The sequence below is a fragment of the Trematomus bernacchii genome, unplaced genomic scaffold, assembly GCF_902827165.1.
Source record: "Trematomus bernacchii unplaced genomic scaffold, fTreBer1.1, whole genome shotgun sequence".
Classification (NCBI taxonomy): domain Eukaryota; kingdom Metazoa; phylum Chordata; class Actinopteri; order Perciformes; family Nototheniidae; genus Trematomus; species Trematomus bernacchii.
Genome location: NW_022987600.1, coordinates 380,303 through 400,744, shown reverse-complemented (window position 1 = coordinate 400,744; position 20,442 = coordinate 380,303). Strand labels below are relative to the sequence as shown.

The 20,442-nt window shown below is 40.4% G+C and overlaps 1 protein-coding gene across 1 annotated transcript in view; it reads left to right on the top strand.

The window, feature by feature from the left end:
* The window catches only part of LOC117482554 (complexin-1), a 67,878-nt gene that overhangs the window by 40,760 nt on the left and 6,676 nt on the right, over positions 1 to 20,442 (top strand). The window contains exon 3 of the mRNA XM_034130686.1: positions 15,769 to 15,947. Within this exon, the coding sequence (XP_033986577.1) occupies positions 15,769 to 15,947 (179 nt within the window). The remainder of the gene's footprint in view (positions 1 to 15,768; positions 15,948 to 20,442) is intronic.

Here is a 20,442-nt window from a genome sequence, read left to right as displayed (position 1 = left end):
GGAAGACCTAAAAAAACAAACATGATAGGGCCTCTTTAAAAACACTACTTGTTTCCCCCCAATGCTTATCAAAATAATATACACTACAACAAGTCAAAAAAAACGTTTGACCCACATAAAGCACTATTGATAATCAACACTGATACTTAAGTCTGCTCTCTTATGATTTTCTTCCGCTTTTTACTAGCCCTGCACCACAGAAATGCACGAGGCTTAGATTCTTAGAGTTTACTGTTTGATTTTTGACCTCGTCTTTACATTCATTTTAACCTGTTAAGCCCGAGAGACCCCGGTACCGGGGTACTGCCGCAACATCTTGCAGGAAACAGTGTCTGAGGGCTTGTTCATTTAATAAAACTATGAATGTTTTATATCCATGTAACGGGAAGAAACTCATCTAACTGATCATTTTTTTTTTTTTTTCAAAAGAAAACCCACAATGCTAACACTGAGCCTCTGAATTAGCAACGAGCGAAAAATTCTAACACCTTACAAAATCACTCACAAAACCTTATTATTTATCTTTTCACCACATCCAACACATCGTTTCACATCGTGAGGTGACACAGAATCTAACGACACCGACATTATCACTGAATTATACGTATTTGCGACGTTATAAGCAAAAACGGACATCAAAACAGGTGACGCTAGGTAGCTAAAAATGCTAACATTTTTACCTTGGCTCTGTAGTCTCTCCAAAGTGGTCTTCAATGGCATTAAAACGATAAAAACGCTGCTGAAGTTAATCCATAGGTTAATCTAATGTGTCTGTGTCCCTTTGAAATGATTTCTGATAATCCATGAGCATTAAAACTGCTTTTCCGTTTCCAGATGTCAAAGCTAGAGATAGGTTCACTCTGATGCAAAATTACATGCGCGAAGCCCCCACCTTTTCTCTTCACAACGTGTGTGTGTGGGGGACTCCCCCTTCGATGCTATTGGCTCTAACGGTCAGAAAGAGGTGTCAACCATCAAAATCGAGCAAGGGGGGCCAGAGATATGGAAAATCCACCCAAATGACCCCAGAAGTGGTTTATTTTTGCTAAATCTCTCTAAAAAGGTCAAATGTCACTTGTTTTGCATCAATCTTGATACAGGGTACTTATTATATGTTGTACTTTGGATTCCTAAAGCTTTTAGTCTACTAACCCATCATCCAAGGGTGGTTTTCACTATAAGTAAAAAATATTTTTTGGACGGACACTATAATTTACAGTTTTTTACTATGTAAAATCTGAATTTTCTTTAAAATAAAAAACATCTATATTGATTCTGACTTTTCTACATCCAACTCACAGGTTTATCATTACTTTGAGAAAAAAGATTATTAATGTAACCCTTTTAGAAGTGAAGATATGGTCATTTGTTCTGGGAATGTCATTTTCGAGCCTGAGACCTGGAAAACAGGCTCAGGGCTTAACAGGTTAAATGAACATCAAGATATTTGTAGTCCCTTTTTTAGCCCTTTTAAATCCCTTATCATGCATGTCATCAGGGATGTCATGGCGGCAATGATTGGATCATTGATTTTTTTAAGAGAGATCTCCACATCTTCTAAAATGAAGGGCCATGTCAGAAGCTCCTATTGTGTTTTTGTAAGAGTCTTTTAGCTGCCTGGATGATAAGGGAATTTAATGCCGAGCTGACAAGGGAGCCACATTATCATCTGTGGGAAATATTTCTGCTATAAATGCAAATCTAGGATTGATGGATTCTCCCAAACACAATTCTTGTTTGACAAATATATCCTCTTTCCCACGCATGCCTATGGAAGAGTTATAATATTACATTTTAATCTTCGAATTTGTAGGAAGAGCTTAATCTTCCCAACTGGATTTGATGCAAACACATATATGTATTCAGGTTGAGTATTCAGCTGTCCTCAATGCTGGGACATATACATATCTTTAGGATAAGTTTAGACATGTTTGTTGTTTATTTTCATACAGAACAGTAACACGGAGAGATAAAGTAAACTGTTAATTGACAAATCTGTTAATTGGCTCTGATATATTTAGCTTCAAAGGTGTTAGAAGTCACATCTCAGGTATGCAGAAAGTGTATAAGTAAGGTGATGATGTTCAAGTAAAGTTGTGATGAAGTAAATCAAATCAACCTTTTTTTATATAGCTCTTTTCAAACACAAAAGGTAACACAAATCACTTCACACCACTACCCCCTCCTTTCAAGGTAATACATAACAAACACTTTTTATAATAGAAAACACATCAATTAAAATCATCAAGTAACAGAAATTGGATATTAGAAAACAACATAGTCATTTTTGGAATGTTCTAAAATAATTTTGTAGTGCACACACAGCAAATATTCTGCGTGACATCAATCAAAAACTTTGTATTGAGGTTTAATTAGTTGACAATTCAAATCAATCGTTTTTTTTTCACTTCTCAAAATCAGAAGTAATTATTCAGCTCTGAAAAGAGTTTAACAAATCTATGTCACATCTGATATCCTACCTGGCAGAACAAAACTGATTAAGCTTTCTTTGCATAATTCATCTCAGTCATTAGATTGATTGACGTGTAGTTATAACACAGCTTTAAAAAAAACAAACAGCTGTAGTTTAATGAGTTATATTCTTCCAATATAACAAAATGCTCTTTCCAACACCTTAGTTATATATTTAACAAGTTCATTGTTCATTTATAAGATTGACAGGAACAAAAGTAGATTTAATCAATAAACAATGCTCTCAAATTGGATCCTACTTCCTCGGCTGCAGAGCTGTTTACTTGCTTTTGTTTCCCTGTGTCACATTAAAGCACCTCCACGAAGTTAATTGGCTCACTAGTCAGCTGTAATGAAGTGCTGATGTGAAACTTACATTTTAATCAGGCATTGGAAGACGAGGAGAGTCAGAAGGCTCTGTAGAGTTTTCTATGCTAACAAATTGTCAAAAATGTATGAAGGAATTTAATTCTTATAGCAACCACTGTATTTTATATATAACCATTTATGTTAAAGCATAGATACTAAACCAACGTGATATTTGATATTTTGGGGGTTCGTCCAGGATTGTCAACATCTTCTGTTTGTTGTAACATGTAGAGCACATAAAAAAAGCTATTATTCGGAGATATTTACAATTATTACCTCAAACATAGCATTGAGTAACATTAAAGTTAACAACTAGCAATAAACAAACAAATTATCACACACAAATGTCTGATGGCTAAATGTTTCTTAAATCATCTTGGCATGTTACTGATCGTACTATTTAAACAAAAAGGGGGCTATAGACCATTATTACATGGGTTAGTTAAATACTCTATTCTGGTTGGTCGATTTGGACATTCCAGGGGTTGTTATTAGAGTATTCTTACGTAGCGGAAACGACAAGATCATTTAGACACCTGGTAGCCACCATTTACTGTATGCGCTCAGAATTTACGGCATTTTTTCAGATGGATATCTTGTGAATTACTTTGAGGGTTATACACCATTAGGGAGGACTATCTTGATCCAGCTCATTGAACTGTCTGGTCAGATGTACATGATGTACACCCTGAGAGGAAATGACAGCAAAAGGAAGAAAATCCCATAGTTTTGGAAGTATTAAATCCACTTTTACAAACTAAAATCTCTAAGAACTCTTACCAGAAAAACAACTTTTCCATCAGAATGGGATGATTAGAGGTTTCAAATGTAGAAAATAACCAATAAAACTTGAAACTCCTTCATTAGTAAACCCACTTGTTGGCCCTTGAATGTACAAAAGCTTTGCACAATCCTTCATTCTGTTTCTCACATCTAATGATGCGTCAGTAGCGTATTCTTCTGTTACCTGTAAGCTAAGCACATACAGGGATCAGAAAACCAGACATAGCCTCAACAAACCCTGTGTGAGATTATGCCTTCAAAGTATTGTCTGAAACCTTTTTGATCCCTGCAGGGGGAAACAATCCACCGTGCTTTGTAGACATGTTGGTCAGGAAAACAGCTCTGTTTTATAGGCCTTGAAGCAATGAGATGTTCAGTATTCTGCTCAAGCACCAAGGTTGTTTTATGTGTTGTAAGTGCTATGATTGCATTAACCAACAAACGTCCATTGAAGTCCCAAATCGATGTATACTTAAACATCAAAGCAGTTTGTGTTTCTTTGTTATTAAAGTCAATAAATGCATGCATGATTGTGTGTAGAAGTCAATAAATGCATGCATGAAACCCCATCGTTTTTTAGCCATTTAACGTATATTTGTAGTTTTTATGTATTTACTGTATAGCACTTACCCTAACCCTGACAAACATCACTCACTACCATCAAATTACACATTATGAGCTACAATTTTCTACACAGAAACTATCCCTTTATTTGGCCTTTATGATGTTTCTTACCTTAACATTCTCTAATAATTAAATAACAAAGTAATTGTTTAAATCAAATAAAGATATCAATTCCAGATGAGCCTTTTTCCTGAAAAGAGTGCCGTGAATAGCCCTCGTTTCACCTCCTCCTCCTCCGTGACTCTGTGGTGTCGCCAGAGGAGCCACTGTGTCGCCTCCATGACTCATCTCTGCAGTGAATACAGATTAATTGCTCGTGAAGTTGTGCGATTGCTCTCCATTATCTCTGGCACGCGACCATAGTGCCACCCCGAGCTGTCACGGGTTGTTAGAGCTACAGCAGCGCTTATCTGAAGAGCCAGGAGAAGCCATCAGACCTACATTCAACACTAAGCTAGATATCCCATAATGAGCCAATGATTGTCACGATGAAAGTGAATGCTCAGGAGACATTATTAGTAAATCTTACTTCAAAAGAGAGGAAATGGTTGTTTTTTCATGTATTTTTGCCTGATTTATTGTACGTTTTGGTTAAAAACCTCGAAGGACATGATTTACGATTACATTTTGATTATTTTTACAAAGCTTACTCTGATTTATAAGGTTTATCAGTCAGTGCTCTTCATCATCTGATCATCAACTTGTCTTATATCGTGTCCAATTTGATTTATTTGCTTTTTTTCATGATTGACGGGGTCATTAATCTTCTCTGCACGTATTACTAAGAAATCAATGGGTACAAGTGGGTTGTGGTGACCTGCATTCTGTGTGTGTGTGTGTGTGTGTGTGTGTGTGTGTGTGTGTGTGTGTGTGTGTGTGTGTGTGTGTGTGTGTGTGTGTGTGTGTGTGTGTGTGTGTGTCTGTGTCTGTGTGTCCTTGTCCTTGGTGCCAACCTCAGAGGTGATAAATGTGTCCCGTCCCTCGCCGAGGTTGGACCCTGTGAGAAATTATGTACCTCCAGCCTCTATATTCCCCATCTACCCCTGAGATTTACTGGGGTGTGTTGCTGAGGGTCCATAGTGTCCTTTTTCCATTTCACTTCCAGCACATGAAAAATCATCCTGCGTTTCCGTCAGCTCTGCCAAATACTTCAAATACTGACACACTTCTTGCTGCTGAGGGTCACACTCAGTTGTGTCCCCTGGTAAATGTTACTTTTTCATGTAGGTTTGGTTTATTTCCTCAAATCAAGTCCTCTTTTTAAGAATACATTTAAGGATATATCCAATCCAACAAAAACATTAGGGCCAACCAGGTTTGGCCCGTTTCATTAAAAAGTCCTTTCAACGATCATAACTTGTCCTGCAACAAGGGAAGCAACACACACGGAAATAAATTAGTTAACCCCAGTCTTAGAGTAAAATTAGTATGTGTTTGGGCTAGTGTGCCTCTCTGCAGTATGCAGGCTTACATGAAATCAAAATAAAAACATGTTTCCCATAAAACTCAACTCCATTCCAACTATGTTTTAAGTTTGTTATACAAAAAAATCAACAAAACGACTTGGTTAAAGGTGGGGTATGTCATTTTGGAGAAACCGGCTCGAGATCGCTAGAATTTGAAAATACACAACCGGAGAAAATCTGCCACTTCCTTACAGAGCCCCTCCTCCAACACACACGAACGCGCACATGACCAATGAGGGCACGAGATAAGTTTGTGCACAGATGGAAGGCTGACAGGCAGGTAGGCCATCCAGTTATTTTAGCCGGGCCGGCTCAGATGATTGGTCGTGCTTTTTACAGTACTACGGCTTCCACAGATGACATTTTTTAATGTATTTATTGTCAAAGCATTTAATATATTCATTGCTATCGGGATGTTAAGAGCATTCCATGGAATATAACAAAAAGTGTATCTGAAATAAATTACATACCCCACCTTTAAGTGTAGTAAAAATCATAGTATATATTACATTGACATATATACACCATACAGTACCATACACATGGTGAATGGGACATAAACAGATTGGGTCTACCTGGGTGTCCACTGAACTTGTTTAAAATGTATTTGTGATAATTCAAAAACAAGCATAATCTAGGGTATATTAGTTCTGATTGACAATACAGTGTTTTTGTATGGAATTATGATTCATAGGAGACCAGGCTACACAAAAGAAAATATTCCTGAAGTTGACTTGCCAAAGACGACCATGGAAGCTTTTCTATTTTATTTCATAGTAACAAGGACAATACTAACTACTCTGCATAATCACACACACAATCAGGTTTCATTATCAGCCTGTGTGCAGGTTTTTAAATTGCCTTGAGTGAATGAAAAGTTGGTGTTGCTGAGGTAGAAGAAACCAATCTGCTCTGTGTGGGTGTTTATATAAAGCGACAAAAACCCGCTGACATCTAACTTCTTAAAGGTCACTCGGATACATTGAGATGTTTTTAAAGATCTGTGGCTGTGTCTCCACTCCTACACCAAGCTTTATCTTTGTCAGGCCTTGGAAAGATGTAACAAATGTTTCTGTTCATGCAGCACTGAGTCACTTCTCACACCGAGCTGTCTCTGCGGCCCTTGACAACTATTGACTGATTCAGCGAGTCTGTGCTTGGTTTTTTTGGAACATTGCTGTCCTCTGAGAGCTTTAACAACACTTTGGGTAAGGGAAGAGGAGAAAGCCTGCAGAAAATTGCTTTTATATCACTCAAGATTGACAAGCTCACCAGGGGAAGATTATGTTATAGTGGTGGTGGTGCCAAGTTCAATCTCCTCTCCAGTGTCCTTGAGCAAGACACAGTCCTTTTGTACATTCGTAGTGTGTGGGGTTCAAAGTGTGCATGAGCAGAACACTTTACTTCTACTAGTACACGGAACTAAGAGAAGATATCATGGAGAAATATTTAACAGTAAGAGAAGTGTTAACTAATGGATTTCCTTGAATGTTACTTTCTTTTGTTGCATGACAAGAACATGTAAAACAATTAGCAAAAAAAAGCGTGAGCTAAATAACATTTACTGTAATGATAAGGTGGTGAAAAGTGCCTTCATCAGAGCTTGTTGGCCTAAAACATCTACTTGCTACTTTTGTTAGAAAAGCAGAATCAGATATAAACACAACCCTAACCCTAAAAAAAGACAAAGTGCCATTTCTGCCACTCTTACAATGTCAGACTTGCACAGCCTTGATATTGCAAGTTGGAATTTGTTGAACGTTTTCCTAACCCAGGTCCAGATTGACTTTTTTACAAATCCGGCATCGATCTTAGTAGCCGGATTTGGTACTATTGTAAAAGCTGCAATCGTAAAATGGGAATTACGGCTTTTTGCACCTCAAACCTCTAACCGTAACCCCACAGAAATGTGCAGTAAAACATAAACGTAACTTTAATTAGGGTTAGGTAGGTTAACCCTTTATCGGGCAACTTCCTCACACACCAAACATGGCGTCCCCCCGCAACTAAGTGAGGTCGAGAAGCATGTGGTTTTCTCCCAGCCAATCAGCGAAGATGACTCTACGCCACAGAGCGCGCCATTAGGGAATTTGACCAATCAGCAGAGGCCTGAAACGGGTTAGGCTCAACCTAATAGTGCCCTATAAAGGGTTAAGAAGAGATTTGATGTCTTCACTCTGGTCTTGTAACCCAGCTTTAAGACTTGAGATGCAACTCAGAGAGACAGAAGAGCTCAGCCAATATTTCCAGCCTGCTCTCTGCCAGCAGTCCCGATGTTTCTTTCTTGACGGTTCGACACCCTTGGTGTTTCTTTCTGTCTTGGTGTTGGGACCACCTTCCTCCCAGCCCGGGGCAGGAGGCTGATGATGAAGGTCTGGACGGTTGGGGTCCCGCTGAGGGCCGATGACAGATGGAGGAGCGGGAACACAGAGTCCTTGAGCTGGTCCCGCTGTTTGAAGTATCCTGTTTTCCATTGCCCTTTCACTTCACCTTTCCTCCTCTCTTTCTCTAAGTCCCATTTTTCTTTATCAGTCAATTTCCCTGTATCTTCTTTCTCTTCCTCTTAACTCTTCTCTGATATGGATTTCTTGATTCAATCACCATTCTCAATTTTCTTTGTTCCCCTTCACTGGCTCTTCTTTTTCGACCATTATTCACTCTTTCCCCTCTCCTCTTTCCATCGTTGCAAACGTACTGCTCTTTCATCTGTCCTTGTTACAGATTTCTGTAGTCTTTCACTCTTTGTTCCTATTCCATGCACACTCATTTTCTCTATCAATCGCTCTTAATGCTGTCATGCAGTGGAAACATCGTCCTCACTCTCCTTCACGCTAACCTTATTCCTCTGTCCTTGTTTTTCTCTGTCTTCATTTCTCTCTCCATCCTTCGTCGTGTGCCTTTGGGCTCCACAGGGGCCTCTTCTCCTGTGGTCTTACCCGTCCATCAGTACAAAACACACAACTCTTGCACACACACACACAAGTTGAAACACTCTGGTGGTAGCTTACAATGCACCTGGAGGACAAGTACTAGATTATAGTCTCAGCTCCGACAGTGCACAGCTGCTGGGACACACACATCACACTTACACAGATGCATAGCGAGAATTATGGGATGCACATTTTATTCTCATTCTTTAACAACTATCAGAGCCACACACACACACACACACACACACACCAACACACACACCAACACACAGCCAGCGAGAAGCATTCACCACACACACCACACACACCAACACACAGCCATGCATTCACCACTAAAGTCTTTAATGTATCTGTCTATTCTAATCCATCCTCTGACCCGACCATCCATTACCTCCACATTTCTATGTGATGTATTTGCAGAGTCACTCTTCTCCTACTTTTAAAATAGACCTCAGGCTTCAGCTGACCTAAAATGTACCATTAGAGCTGTAATAAGTTAGCAAGGTGGACTAGGTTGTGGCAACATTAAACACAATGTTAGGTTTGCTCTGTGAAGTACAGCAATGGATATTTTGGCATGAATTTGTGTTCTGGACATTTAAGATGAAGGAGTCTAGATGACAACTTAATTGTTCATGTTGACATTTTCTGTGTTTTGTGAACTGCCTCCAAAATGTTTGAAATAGTAACTTTGGTACAAATACTCATGGTGCAAACAGGATGAATCCTAACGACTTGATCCTGAGGCTGTTGATAATAAGTCCGTCCAATCAATGGATGTTTGACCTGTTTGCCTACCTGTACACACAGTCGTTGCCTACCTGTACACACAGTCGTTGCCTACCTGTACACACACAGTCGTTGCCTACCTGTACACACACAGTCGTTGCCTACCTGTACACACAGTCGTTGCCTACCTGTACACACGCAGTCGTTGCCTACCTGTACACACACAGTCGTTGCCTACCTGTACACACAGTCGTTGCCTACCTGTACACACAGTCGTTGCCTACCTGTACACACAGTCGTTGCCTACCTGTACACACACAGTCGTTGCCTACCTGTACACAGTCGTTGCCTACCTGTACACACAGTCGTTGCCTACCTGTACACACAGTCGTTGCCTACCTGTACACACAGTCGTTGCCTACCTGTACACACACAGTCGTTGCCTACCTGTACACACAGTCGTTGCCTACCTGTACACACGCAGTCGTTGCCTACCTGTACACACGCAGTCGTTGCCTACCTGTACACACAGTCGTTGCCTACCTGTACACACAGTCATTGTCTACCTGTACACACAGTCGTTGCCTACCTGTACACACAGTCGTTGCCTACCTGTACACACAGTCGTTGCCTACCTGTACACACACAGTCGTTGCCTACCTGTACACACAGTCGTTGCCTACCTGTACACACAGTCGTTGCCTACCTGTACACACAGTCGTTGCCTACCTGTACACACAGTCGTTGCCTACCTGTACACACAGTCGTTGCCCGGCAACACAGTCTTGACAATAGGAAGTACTAACAACTCCCGAGTTAGTTGTTAACTTTCTTTTAGATATTTTTAAATTTAATAGGATAATTTCAAGGAGTGGCTTTGGAGGAAGGACTGAAGGGACGTGTTGCACATTTGGTGATTTCCTAGTTTATCTCTATTGAAGGCTTGTCTCCTCTCATTTAAATGTGATTGGCTTTTTATTGCATTTGGACCATTTTCAAGTTTATGTCTTGAACAGTTGTGGTGCTCAAAGAGAGTCGATGTTCTTTCATTGTTATCGTTAGTCTCCTGGCTGTTTATAGTTCCTTCCAGTCTTTGCATGAGATCTCATTCAGCACAGCCGTCTTCCTAGAAGGACTTTTTCTTGGGTGTATCAGCTCAAATCCGTGTTGTGTGTTGTGTTGTGTCACAAATTGTAGAACTCTATTAAATTCTTTCATTACAGTTTCCTTTACTACCATATTAAGAAATCAACAAGTTGTCTTCACATTGTCTTGAAGGATGAGTTAGTTATTGTGCTTTCTAATTAAGTACTTATGGACCATGTTTTTGTGTTTTTCCAAACATAGACGAGGCAGCTTAGCTCTTCCTCTGGAGCTTTCTCGCTTTGCTTTCTGTCTCCCGACTCCACAGCTGGCAGCGTTTGATGGCACCAAAGCTTTTGGGAACGACAACTGTCTCACGCTCCTGCACGGCAACTTTGTCACAATCAGACGAGCTAATTAGCCTTGAGCATCGAGATTAGTCACGCGGAGGCTCTGTAGAAACACTGCAACATGTGAAATACAAGGGATAAAGCGGCATCAGTCACAAAGAGGTACAAATCAGCAGTAGACCTCGAGATAATAAGTGTATCCGTCTGATATTAAGGATGATTTCCACGGAACATATTTCTCTTTCTATAATTGTAATGAAACAAGATTAAGCCGATTGTCAAATTAATTTAATGTAATGTAATATCCTACTTGTACCTGTTATTGTGCAGACAGTTCAATACCAGTGGCAGTTCTAATAAAAAGGTGAAATTAGATCATGCCTCATATCTTGTTTGAGCTCCGTAAGATATCTTTCTACTCTCTTGTGATCATGTAGTGCCGTTTTTCATTTGGATCCGCCGACTCTAAAGGTTAACAACTTTTAATTTCAAACTTTTTTTACTTGTTAACTGTTCTCCCTGGCCAGAAGAATAACGTGTTACTCGGAGGGATGAGGGATATTATCCATCAGAGTCTACTTCTGTTGAGATTGCTTTACATGCAACATTTTGAAAATCTCCATCAACAAAGCTAGAGGGAAGCTTTACAACCCATTCAGCAGATCTGTTAGCCTGGGGCAAAGCATAGATAGACAACAAGGTTCTTTAAGACATATTATAAAAGTTGTCTGAGTGATATTGTATAACACAAGGACCTCCCTAAATGGGGGCATCTCGGTGTCCTCCGGGATCTCATTACTTGTCATTTGTGGCAGTGGCTGTTGGACTCTTATCATGTCTCTATCGATGATTAGCATTGCTCATAGGTAGCTTTTCACAGATGATCTTCAGAGTAGTACTTATTGAGTCCACTTCTTACAGTGAAGTTTCAAACTTGACAGTTGAAAGCATGGTCGATTGCTCTGGTCGAATAACGGTGGGTCTCTTCTATGATCTTTTCAATGAGGCTAATCGAATTAGCAAGTGTAGGTTCGGGACAGTTAGCATTAGCTTCCCTCATGCTGAAGTTTCCAAATCAGGAGCGTCCATTTTCTTTAGTTGTTTTGGCATTTTACAAGAATAATAATGATACTGTAGTTATCTGAATCCTTTTTAGTCGAAGAAAGTAGGTTTTCAAAAGGTTATTGTAAAAATGTATCAGTCCGGTTCACATCTACTCACTCTTCCTATTCAGCAGCGCCCACATATTAGAAGTGTTAATGCAAGAGAGTAAATCAATAAGGTTCTGCTTGTACAGAGAAACTGCGTTACAAATGAAAGCGCAATGCATCTTCATCCCTTCCAAGGAGGTCAGGCTTCACAAGAAGATGAAGAAATAATGGAGACATTTTTTTCTTCCAATTTGTGTGTATATAGATGAGACTGGTCAGGGTTGATATGAGGACACCATGTCTGCAGATGAAAGCATCGTTTATATTTAGACAGTCTTCATTCATTATTCACAGTAGGTAAAGTAGCTTTCATCAATTATTTATAAGCAATAAAAGTGGAGCGCAGCATTTAGACGGAGACGATAGACAGGATGATGTTCTTTATTTAGATATCCTGCAACTTATTGTTTTCCATGTTATATTCACATAGAACAGCTTTAATGTAATGCATTCTTAACATGTCAACTGGTCATGTCTTCTACACACTAAGGAGTTAATGAAAACACAGAAAAAAAATCAACATATTTGTTTATTAATTAGCAGTCACCCTCTCCGTATGACTAAGGGCCGGGGCTTGTCCTGGTCTGTCAACACAGGAAGTTCGGATTGCAGCCAAGAACCTCAAGGTCACCGCTGTCTCATCAATTTCACGGCTGAAGCAGATGGCCGTGTCTTTGAGTCTTTCCTCCGGAGATTCTGCGAGGCTCAGCACAGCAACGGGGAGCAGACAGAGGCGCTGAAGTTCGCTGTAGTCGGGGCACGGAGAGACTATTTCAAATTTGCCCAGTGGGCTCCAGGAGGTCCAGATCTCATTAAAATCAATTTCTCTACAGCGAGTGGGAAGTGAGCGGAGGGTGGTGGGTTCAGGGTTCGTTGGGCCACTGTTAGAGCTCCGGATGATTCCAGTCGCTGAGCTGGAAAGAAGAACTAATGCCTCTGGGGTGAGAGCACACAGCCGTGTAGAGGTGTCGTTCAAAAGCACTTTGGGAGCAGCTCAACACTCAGGATGACACTCGAGATTAACTTGTGCAACTTGCTGATTTAAACTACGGTGTTACAAGTGCTTATACTCAAAAGACTAATACCTGCATTTATATTAAAGAGACCCTATAATGCTTTGTTGGGATTTTCCTGTAGTGTGTTATATAGGTTTTTGTGTATGTCAATGGTCTGCAAAGGCTAAACAATCCCTTTGTTTCCTCCAGAGGGAGTTTCTCTCACACACTCAGGAACTGACGAACAATATGTTAACTCTGAAGGAACCTATTTCTCCCTGTGGAATTTGTTTTCTTTTTGTAAGTGAATGGTAGCAAATGTTTTTATCCGATTCTATGACAGCTCAACATGTGTTGACAGTGCACACACCAACAACATCTGTGCATGCGTGTTACAGTATGTTGGGGTGGCTGTGGTTGTGGCACATCATGTATGATTAAGTTTAGACATCTTAAAATCCGAACGAGAACTCAGGACTCCTGCATGGAAGTCAGATGGGCTGTACAGCCGTCCTCCACACATAGAGGATTGAATTGATCCAGGATTGGCACTATACATACATTATATTTCCCATGAGATAAAGTGTAGGAACACACCAGCTGTGTGTTGACATATGAAGCATGTAATTTCATGCACACCAGATGCTCCACACTGACAGGAAAGGAGTTTAAATACAGTATGATAGTAGCGCCTGAGACAGCTTCGCCAGAGTTCATTCCTATGTTTCCAGGGATTTTTGTTCTTGATATAAACTAACATTTTAAGAGATTGATTATGGTTGTGTAGTGGCATCCAAGGTTTCCTTTGATGCCACTATAGAGCGGGGTTGCCGACACGCAATCCAGAGCAATAAGCACCCGAAGGTTTTCAGTCAAAAAATGTAATTTATTAACAAAAAAAGTATTGACTTAAATAGTCTCAAAATAACAAATCTAACTAATAATTTCGGCGATATACTTTCCTATATAAACTATACTTTGCAGTCTAATTTGCAACACTAATTTCGTTTACAATTTGCGGTCGAAAAACTGTTCCGCTCCCCGTCTCATCAGGTCTCAGAGCACCGCGGCTGTCCTCAATTACCTCACTTAAATAAACACCGGAAGGTACAAGCAAACAGATCATATTTACGATTTAAAATAAACAATCATTTCATCAAAAGATATTCACCATGGCAATATAAATCATTTTACATCATTAATTCATTTATCAAATTATGAATCTAAATAATAACGTTGACTTCATTGTGGCTCTAACAGGTTGCCTTTGCAGTTCAAATTGTAAATAAAGTTTGATCGCTTAGGTGCAAAGGGGTAAAACATCAGTAGGCTATAAGGTGTTTGTCGGTTTCCATTTCCAAGAACATAAACCCTTTACATGGTCTCATCAATTTTCTATTTAGTCGATATTACGGTAGAAACATTTTTCAGCGTTTCATTTATGCAGTGCTTTTAGTAAACGCTGCGCATGTTTCGTCAAGTTAGTGAATGTTTTCAAAATTCTGCGCAATTGTTGTCATGTTGGAGAAGATGTTTCTTCCTTTGCACGTGTTTTAGCACATTTGGGTTTTAATATTCACCTCTTTTTTGAAACTGCAGCGTGTTTCTCCTAATGGAAGTGTAACCGTTTGCACCTGTCAGCCACCGTAGGTATTGCACTATTGCTGAGTGAAGTTGCAGCAGAATAACAATAGTAGGAAGCAAAAGAGTATATACTGCACATTGCAAGGTTATTGCTAATCGTCTGTATATCGACCGAGCTTAACTTATGAAATCAAATAATAATAATAATAGCTTGCATTTATATAGCGCCTTTCAAGGGACCCAAGGTCGCTTTACAAGTAATAGGGCAAAAACAAACATAACAAAACAAAAGTCAGACAGACAAACCAACAGATAGATTAGGGGCCGAAAGCCTTGGCAAACAGATGGGACTTGAGGGCCCTTTTGAAGGCGTCGAGTGTGGGGATGTTGCGGATCTCCGCAGGGAGAGCGTTCCAGAGGGTGGGGGCTGCCACACTGAAGGCTCTGTCCCCGAAGGTTCGCAGTTTGGTGAGGGGGGGTGGTGAGCAGGCCAGAGTCTGAGGACCGCAGGTTCCGGGGTGGGGCATGTGGGCGAAGGATGTCCGATAGGTACTGGAGGGCAAGGGCATGGAGGGACTTGTAGGTGAGGAGGAGGACTTTGTAGGATATACGGAACTTGACCAGCAACCAGTGTAGGTGGATAGCTTTTGCTTGATCTCTTGTTGAGCATATCTAACAAGTACAGACAGTGGACGTAGATCAGTAGCAGAGTTTGCCCCATTGTTTGATTATTGAGGACCTTTCAACAGCACTTGAAGCCTTTTTGTTCTCTGCTCTGACCTTTAGTCCGAGTGGACGCTTCACAAGAGGATGGTAATTCCTGTTGGAGATAGCAAAGGCTAAAGTGAGCAGCACAAAGGCAATCAAGAGAATTGCTAATAATTTATTGCGGTGTCTTTTATCCCGGGCTGATGTTCGTGGCGCTCACCTCTTGTTCCATCTATTGTCGTACAAAGACACTTTGGTTCATCCGAGGACAGATCGTGCTGCTCTTTCACCGGCCTGAAAGAGGATTGAAATACAAAGCCATGTCTATTGAATTATCCAAATCTTCGCTGTACCACCGTGTGCTGCGAATGCTTAGCAACAGAGATCTATCAGGTGTCACTTGTTAGAGGATTTCTGCCTGACATGTCTTTCATTTCTAACTGTTCTTTCTCTTCCTCTGTCAGGGGCCACCAAAGACATGGGCAAGATGCTCGGTGGGGAGGGGGAGGAGAAGGATCCTGACGCTGCGAAAAAAGAGGAAGAAAGGCAAGAAGCGCTGAGGCAACAGGAGGACGAGAGGAAGGGCAAGTACGCCAAGATGGAGGCAGAGAGAGAAAACATCCGACAGGGGATCAGAGATAAGGTAAGGACAAATACCTCCATACAGCTAACCAAGGTCACAATTAAACAGAGATAACATCCTTGTTTTGCTTTTGTGAGTCTTCGGGCAGCGTCTGAAACAGTCTTTGTCTACCTTTATTTAAAGGTGGGGTAGGTAATTTTGGAGAAACAAGCTCGAGTGCGCTAGAATTTGAAAATACACAGCCGGAAAAAATCTCCCACTTCCTTACAGAGCCCCTCCTCCAACACACACGAACGCGCACATGACCAATGAGGACACGAGATAAGTTTGTGCACAGATGGAAGGCTGACAGGCAGGTAGGCCATCCAGTTATTTCAGCCGGGTCGGCTCAGATGATTGGTCGTGCTTTTTACAGTACTACGGCTTCCACAGATGACATTTTTGTATGTATTTATTGTCAAAGCACTTAAAATATTCATTGCTATCGGGATGTTAAGAGCATTCCATGGAATATAACAACAAGTGTCTCTCGAGCCGGTTTCTCAAACTTACCTACCCCACCTTTAACCAGGATAGGTCATTGAGATAAAACATCTCCTTTTCTAAAGAGTCCTGGCCCAAGAATGGTAACAGCACAGTTACAGACCATTTTAAAACACACAATCACAACACAGTCATACACCAAGTTTAGCCAAAGCATTTACAGACACAGCAGCCTGCTTCAAGGTCATTGACTTCTTCACCTACACCGCCATGAAGAGAGGTCGATTTCTCTGGCCTCCTGTTCCCTTTTGGAAAAGCCCGGTGTGATTTCCTGGGCGTCATATACCAACGTTTTGTCATGGCCCTAATACTGATGCACAAGGCAACCGTAAGAGTTTTTATTACGTCTATGTAGAAGCACTGGGCTTTTGCTCCAGAATCAGGAGATGAATAATAAAGAGCGAGAAGTCGGAAGAAGTTCGATTGATTGGTCAAACAAACCTGACTTTTTGTGTTCCCTGTAAACCCAATTTCTGCGTCATTTTTAGTTATGTTATGAAACAAATGTACATATTAACCAAAACCAGAATATTTAACTTAACCTAACCAATTTTGTTTGAATTTGACATCCTTAATCACTTGTTAACTGCGGCAATAGTCAATAATCATAGTTTAAGGTGTATGTCTACCCAGTGGTTTGACATGTGACACCAAGGGATCCTGACAAAACTTAACAGCAACCGGTGCAAACGTTTGAAGTTTATTTGGATAACCGGAAGAACCTCACTTTCGTTATCACATATGTTTTATCCGAAATGAATTGGCCAATATATAGTTACATGTAAACACTCATTGGTAAGACATTGGTTTGCTATGTTTAAGGAAAAAGTCAACTATCTTACATCAGATAATTCCCCTTTGTCATGTATCCAGTCAGCTGTAAACCATTGCAGATTGGTTCTGTATGCAGTTATCTGATGAAATTCTGTCCAAAACTTATGACAGAGTTTTCGTCTTGCTGACCCTTTTTTATTTCGCCAAGACTTTCTTTTCTTTGATAAATTCCTGCGTGCCGATTAATTCATCCGTAATAAAATGTTAACTGATGGCATCAAAGCCCCTGCAGCCCAAATATTGCTCTTGACATCACGAATATTTTATTAAATATTTGACTTGAACACTCTTTGAGGGCTTTTCAAACTAAGTTTTCCATGTGTAGCCCCTTCTGAATACAGAGCTGATCCTCAAACTGATGACCAGGGAATCTTTTTGAAGCAACAGTGAAATAAAAGAGATGTTGAGGGTGATGAAGCAGTGTGACAGCGTATCTTTGGGAAGTGTTTGATTACAGGGAGAGAGGCTGACTAAGCGTGACTATCCTCCCTTCAAGTGTTGCACGCGTTTGTTACTGAGGAACGAGTGTGAGAGGAAGACTGACCAAGACAGATTGCAAGAGAACGAAACAGAGCGGCATGCTGGGAAATCAGAGAACAAACCAGGGAGCAGAAGGAGATACAGAGATATCCATCAAACAATCACAACAAACATCCAGAAAAACATCTCTGTTCTGTCTGATGTTGAAGTTACACGTGGAAGAGTCCAATTGCAAAGATGTTAAGTTTCTAATGATGATGTTTTTACAGGAATTATTCTAAACATGGATGGATTATAATCGTCTCAATGATGGAATATTTAATAATAATCTGCAAAAAGATTCAAATGCACATGTAAAACTTAGCATTGTTACTGTATATTTCCAGCAATAATCTGGTATTAAGCCATTATATCCTTACTAATATGAAAACACCACTTTATATATTTTTAATGTACACATTCAAGGTTTATTTATTTTATTTATAAAGCACATTTAAAAGCGATTTTTGGTCGGGCCAAAGTGCTGTACATGTAATAACTACAATCACATAAAAACACATTTCTATAATCACAATAAAAGACAATAAATTACAACAGATATTAAAAAAAACAAAAAACAAAAAAAACACAGGGAAAAGTCAGGAGTCGTACTCCGCTCTAACTAGAAAGCCAGGGAGAAGAAGTGTGTCTTAAGAGTAGATTTAAAAAACCCTAGGGTCTGGGCCGACCTCACATGGAGGGGCAGAGTGTTCCTCGGGCCAGCTGCTGCGAAGGCTCGGTGCCCTCGGGTTTTGGGCCTGGTCTTGGGCACTACCAGCAACAGCTGGTCAGCAGACCTTAAAGCTCTGGCTGGGGTGTAGCGCTGGAGGAGTTCAGCTATATAGGCCGGAGCCAGCCCATTTAGTGCTATAAAAAGCAGTTTAAAATCAATTCGGAACCGAACTGGAAGCCAGTGCAGTGAGGCCAGAATTGGGGTGATGTGGTCACGCTTTTTGTGGCCAGTGAGTAGACGTGCAGCTGCATTCTGGACTAGCTGCAGGCGTTTAATTGACGGCTGGTCCATACCCACGTACCGAGCGTTGCAGTAGTCCAACCTCGAGGTAACAAAGGCGTTAATAACCCTTTCCAGGTCCTCAAACGATAAAAACGACATGGTCTTGGCCAATAGTCGTATTTAAAAAAAAGCAGGTTTTGACTACGCTGCTGACCTGCTTATCGAATTTAAAAGCGCTATTGAAGGTCACTCCAAGGTTCGTGACAGAGGGGAGGATGTTATTTTTGAGGGAGCCCAGAATATCAACCTGGGAGGCTAGAGGTTGGGGTCCAAAAAAGATAACCTCAGTCTTGCATTCTAACATATGTGTTGTTTTATATTTTTGTGATGTGAAGATTTTTAAATGTTGTACGTAATTTTTTTATCTAACTTGATCTTCTATTGCAAGTTTTTTAATTCCTACATTCATATTTTTTCCATATTTTATTGAATTCTATTATTTTTGATCTATTATTTTAAAATCGCTCAACTGTCCAAAAACGCAGATTTCCCTTAGGATAAATAAGGTATTCTGATTCTGATCCTGAAAAATCAATCAAATAAAATCAATATTTTATAGATAGGAACATCGCATGTTAACTTAAAAATGATTGAAAAGGAGAGGCATGTATGATAGCCATAGCTGAAGTATAAGCATGGAGATAAAACAATTAATGGTTTGGGAATTCGTTCAACTGGTCTGCGGTTATAGTAGCCATAAAATGCCCTGGATTACGATCAGAGATAGAACTAGATATAATCTCTGATGGTTTTATTAGCTGTGGCTTTCTGCAGATCGAATGCTGCCTGCATTGATTTAAGTCTTATATCCTGACCTGGCTTTGCCTTCATTGCTGATACATTATTCTTGAGGAGGCAATTTAAACCAAGGATCAGAAAGCAGCATCTTATTAGCCAATAGGGAGTGAAGGACTCAGAGGTGAAAAACCCCAAAGGGTCTCACCGTCTGCACGATGAACGCTTGTTATTCAGTGTTGAGGAAAATACTAAAACAGATTTAATGGAGCTTTCAAACCACAAATGAGCTGCTGTTATTTGTCAGCTTGCTTTGGCCTATCTTACTTGGAGATATTTATTAGAAGAATCTTGACAGAAGGATGATTTTGCCTTGACATGAGATATTTCTGACCTCGATGCAGACTTGAATCATCACATTTGGCAAACCATCCTCCAGTGCTCCACTCTGAAAACACACACAGATGCTCATACTGCCCCCAAACACCCTTCACAGCGGGAAAAGACCTCCTTTAAGATATGTATTGCTCCAGGATCCCATTAAGGTTTGCGTGTGAGAGCAGCAGCGAGGTCAGGGAGGAGTCCAGCTCATTTTCCACATCTCTGCCTCAAAATCAGCCGTCCTCCGCCTGCTGACCTTCCTGTGCTCCGCTACAGTGCAACTCTATTGATTTCACTCAGACTAAGACCACGCATGCACAAACTATACTTAAGGTGTTGGACGCAGAACCACCAGACTCAGGGACAGTTTCCTCCCACAGGCCATAAGACTGTTAAACACCTGAACTTTTGAAAGAACATCCAGAACATTCATCTGTTTGCAACTTATATCAATATTCCAATTACGTATAGACTATTCTGCACTATTTCAATTATATTATATTTTATTTTATTTACTTGCACTATTAT